Below are 4146 nucleotides of genomic sequence, written 5' to 3' on the forward strand. Positions count from 1 at the left end.
AGAAAAAGAATCAACCTGCAGGTGTTTTTAATAAGAGGGAAGCTGAAACCCCCAGGGATCGGCAGGAGGACAGACGGACAGAAGGAAACCCATGGCGAGCGCTGCCGAGGCCTACCGCTTCCTTTGGTGCCGTAGGGCAGCTCGTAGAGCGACGGTGTCTTCTCCCAAAAATAGTCCTTCAGCTGCAAGAAGAGCGGGTGGTCCCTCGTGTAGCTGCCGAGGAGCAAAGGGCCGGTGAGACCGGGATGGAGGGGTGACACTGGGGTTGGGGGGTTCCTGGCTCCCCATCCCCTCCCTTTCCTTGCTCCCAACCCCGATACTCACTTCCCGATGAGCTGTGCCGCTTTCCTCTCCACCTCCCCGAGGGGACACATGGTCTTGTTTTCTTGCACGGGGAAATAAAAGCTGTGAGGGAGAAGGTTAAAAAAAAGAAGAAAAATAAAACGATGCCTGCTCCTCTGCCTCCCCCTCCTGGCAAAGGTGGCTCCGGCACCACTGTGGTGGGATTCAAGCCAGGGACAAGACAAGAGAAAGATCTGGGGGTCCTGGTGGACAGCAAAATGCCAATGAGCAAGCAGGGTGCTCTTGTGGCCAGGAAGGCCAACGGAATCCTGGGCTGCGTAGGGCAGAGTGTGGCCAGCAGGTCAAGGGAAGTCATTCTCCCCCTCTGCTCTGCACTGGGGAGGCCACAACTGGAGTACTGCATCCAGTTCTGGGCTCCCCAGTTCAAGAGGGACAGGGAACTACTGGAGAGAGTCCAGCGAAGGGCAACAAAGATGATTCAAGGATTGGAGCATCTCCCTTATGAAGAAAGACCGAGAGAGCTGGGACTCTTTAGTCTGGAGAAGAGAAGGCTGAGGGGAGACCTTATCAATGCTGACAAGTATCTCAAGGGTGGGTTGAAGGAGGAGGGAGCCAGACTCTTCTCAGTGGTTCCCAGTGAGAGGACGAGGGGCAACGGGCACAGGTTGGAACATAAGAGGTTCCACTCAAATATGAGGAAAAACTTCTTCACAGTGAGGGTGCCAGAGCCCTGGAACAGGCTGCCCAGGGAGGGTGTGGAGTCCCCTTCTTTGGAGATTTTCAAGCCCCACCTGGATGCTCCTGAGTAACATGCTCTGACAAGCTCTAGGCAGTCCTGCTTCAGCAGGGGAGTTGGACTAGATGATCTCTATGGTCCCTTCCAACTCTAAAAAAATTCAGTGAAATTCAGTGAATTTATGTGCTGGGCTTCCAGCCTTGCATCAGAAGAGGTCTCTCTTGCCCTGCACATAGACCTCACGCTCTCTGCTTTCGCCGTCCGCTGGCACTGGGAAGAGAGCGGCGTTTGCTTTTTCTCCTGGGCTCAGAAAAACACCAGCATTTGCAAAAAAATCCCCAAAAAACCAAACCCACAGAGCCCCACCACCAACACGCCAAAGGGTATCCTTGCATCGTGTCCCCCCTCCTCCGGGGATGCTGCCACCTCCCTGCTCCCCAGGATCCAGCCAGAGGATGCTCCGGCATCCCTGTGGGAAGGTGCCACCTTCCCAAGAGCGAAGGAAAGGGCAGGAGGTCCTTCAAACTTGAATAAAAGCCACTCACAGCTGTATGTACCTGTCTTCCCGGTAGATCGAGTACCAAACCATCACCAGAAACAGCGCCAGCACCCCGAGTATCTTCCCTCCTGTGTGCCCAGAGAGCCGGGGGGCGGTGGGGAGGAAGAAAAACACCATCAGGTCAGTACCCAGGGTTTGGATGCTCAGGTGCTGGGGACCTGCACCCTCCAGGGATGTCCTGGTAGATCCAGGACATCGGAGCCACCCCCAGCAAAGCCTCTCCCCAGGGCGCAGCAGGGGCCGGGCTGGCACGGAGCCCCCGAGGGGACCGGGTTGGGTTTGTTCCAGGTCCAAAAGCCACCGTGTTGTTCCCTCCTGCCCAACATGCGTCAAAGGCTGCACAAACACATTCCCTCTCTCTTTCCGGGTGCCTCCATCCTGGTTTCCTACCACAAAGCCCAGGGGCTACCAGGTGTGCCCAAGCCCAGAGGATCCAGGACCCTAAAAACCTCCCTCCTCACCCCGACCTCGCCCGTGATGCTCCAATTCTCCATCACCAGGCTGGAGCTGCATCCTACCCCCAAAACTGAATTTCCAAAAGTAAATCCCCCAGGGACAGCTTGGGAAGAGGGAGACAGAACCCTGCCATTGGACTCACGAGACTTGTTGATCATTTTTATCAGCAGGAGAGGCATCAGGCGAGGGCCGGAGCTCTCATCGCGGCTGCCACCGGTCACCTGTGGTGGGAAAAGAGGGGAAAGGCACGGGATGAGGTCCAAACCCATGGGAGCCAACCCCAAAACCCTCTCTGAGAGGTATCACCCCCCGTTTGCCCCATCCACACCCCAGGACGAGCGAGCACAAGGGCTCCCCAGGGGGGATTTATTCACGTTCCTCTGCCCCCGCAGCCACCCAAGGTTTGATTTACGCCGAGTTTACAAAAGCCAGGCAAGCGGCCGCGCTTCCCCAGGAGCCCTACGGGTTAAACGCCGAAATTTCAAAGGAAACAAAAAAAAGATAAGGAGGGAAAACAAGACCCTGGTGGGTTTTCAACTGCACAACCCCGAAGCACCCACATGGAAGGCCATGGCGATGACTTTGGTAGGGGGAGATTTTAAGCCCAATCCCTGCTCAAGCATCCAAGTGGCACCAGCCACCACAGGTGTGAAGCCAAACGTGCCACCACCGCCACCGAGCCAGGCAGAAAGGACAGGAGCAGCCCAGCGGGGTCAAAGCAAAGAACACCACCTACTTGGGGAACCTCCAACGCCTTCGATTCAACCATCCCAGCCCAGGGAAAAGAGGATGCCACAAGCTCAACGCATACCCCGACAGCGGCGGGGGAAGAGGGGCGACTTTTTTCTTCCTCCAAAACCTCTGGCTCCTGGAAGAAGCTCCCAGCAAGGATGGAAAATTAACTTACCGGCTTGAGAGAAGCTTCCCAAAATGGGAAAGTACACAGGAGACTTTGTTCCCCGAGGATGAATCCTACCCTAAGCCCGGCTCAGCACTGGGTTTGGCTTTGCCTTCCCCAACCCCGTTCCCTGTAACCAAGCTGTTCCCCGCTCCGGCCCCGTCTCGGAGGAGGAGAGGGTTGAGGAGGTGTTAAATGCCCAGCCAAGAGGAAAGGTGCACGCCTGGGCTGGGCGATGGAAATCCTGGTCTCGAGGGATTAGTCACCTTGGTGAGGGGAAAGACAAGGGAGGGGGGAGGTGGAGGGGGGGGGTCACCCATCTCAGCACCCTACCCTGACTAACGAAGCGCTGTTAATGAGCCCAGCACCTGCCGCCTGATGGGGCCTCATTCTTGCGCAGTCAAGAATAAGTCAAGACCAGTGGCTTCTGGGGACAAAATATAGCAAGAAAGAGGAGAAACGGGACTAAAAACGGTCCCATGGGAGCCAGGGTTCCTCACTGGTTCCTGAAATTATAAGGGCAGGAAGGGCAATTAATAAAAAGGGCAGGAAAGGCAATTAAAAGGGAATTAATGACAATTAAACCACGCTACAAGAAACGGGATGGGATACGAAGTAAAGAAAACCATGTCCTTTGACAGCAAAGCAGAGGGATGGGGAGAGCGAGGTGGCACCCGGGGAAAGCCCTGTCTCCCCCTGAACCAATTCTCCTCTGTAAAACACAGATATCAATGCCCTCCCCAGAGAATCGTGCCCAGGCACAGTCCCACCATCGCCTGGGGATGCCAGGAAGGGGAAGCAAAAGCCTCTCTTGTCCCCAGTTTACAGCCTGGTTCTCATCTTGCATGGGTATTTCTGCATCTAGGGGACATCCTGGCTTGGGAAGGAAAGGGATGATTAAACCCACGATTGCATCTTCAAGGGTCGGAGCAAGCAGGGATAAGGAGCTGGGGCCTCTTGCCCCTTTATACGTAACATTTGCTTGAAAAAAAAAAAAAAATAGAATTCGGGGAAAGCAGAAAGCGGTTTGTGTTTTCTCGGGGGGTTCTTTTCCTAGAAAACTGGCCACAAAAGTCCCCGAGGGGAAATCTGCCACCGCAGCTGGAGACTGGCGATGCTCCTGGGGGGGCCTGAGAGCCCCCGTTCACCCAGGGCTGGGGTGCTGCCGGGCATCGGGACCCAAATTTAGCATGA

The 4146-nt window shown here is 55.6% G+C and overlaps 1 protein-coding gene across 1 annotated transcript in view; it reads right to left on the reverse strand.

The window, feature by feature from the left end:
- ST3GAL4 (ST3 beta-galactoside alpha-2,3-sialyltransferase 4) overlaps nucleotides 1-2870 on the reverse strand; it is a 5518-nt gene extending 2648 nt beyond the window's left edge. The window contains exons 1-5 of the mRNA XM_014961037.1: nucleotides 2791-2870; nucleotides 2197-2275; nucleotides 1597-1666; nucleotides 325-405; nucleotides 116-213 (exon numbers count right to left, since the gene is read on the reverse strand). Coding sequence (XP_014816523.1) covers nucleotides 116-213; nucleotides 325-405; nucleotides 1597-1666; nucleotides 2197-2275; nucleotides 2791-2823 — 361 coding nt within the window. The 5' untranslated portion in view covers nucleotides 2824-2870. The remainder of the gene's footprint in view (nucleotides 1-115; nucleotides 214-324; nucleotides 406-1596; nucleotides 1667-2196; nucleotides 2276-2790) is intronic.
- Nucleotides 2871-4146: the final 1276 nt, after the last annotated feature.

Source organism: Calidris pugnax, unplaced genomic scaffold (assembly GCF_001431845.1).
Source record: "Calidris pugnax isolate Ruff unplaced genomic scaffold, ASM143184v1 scaffold269, whole genome shotgun sequence".
Taxonomy (NCBI): domain Eukaryota; kingdom Metazoa; phylum Chordata; class Aves; order Charadriiformes; family Scolopacidae; genus Calidris; species Calidris pugnax.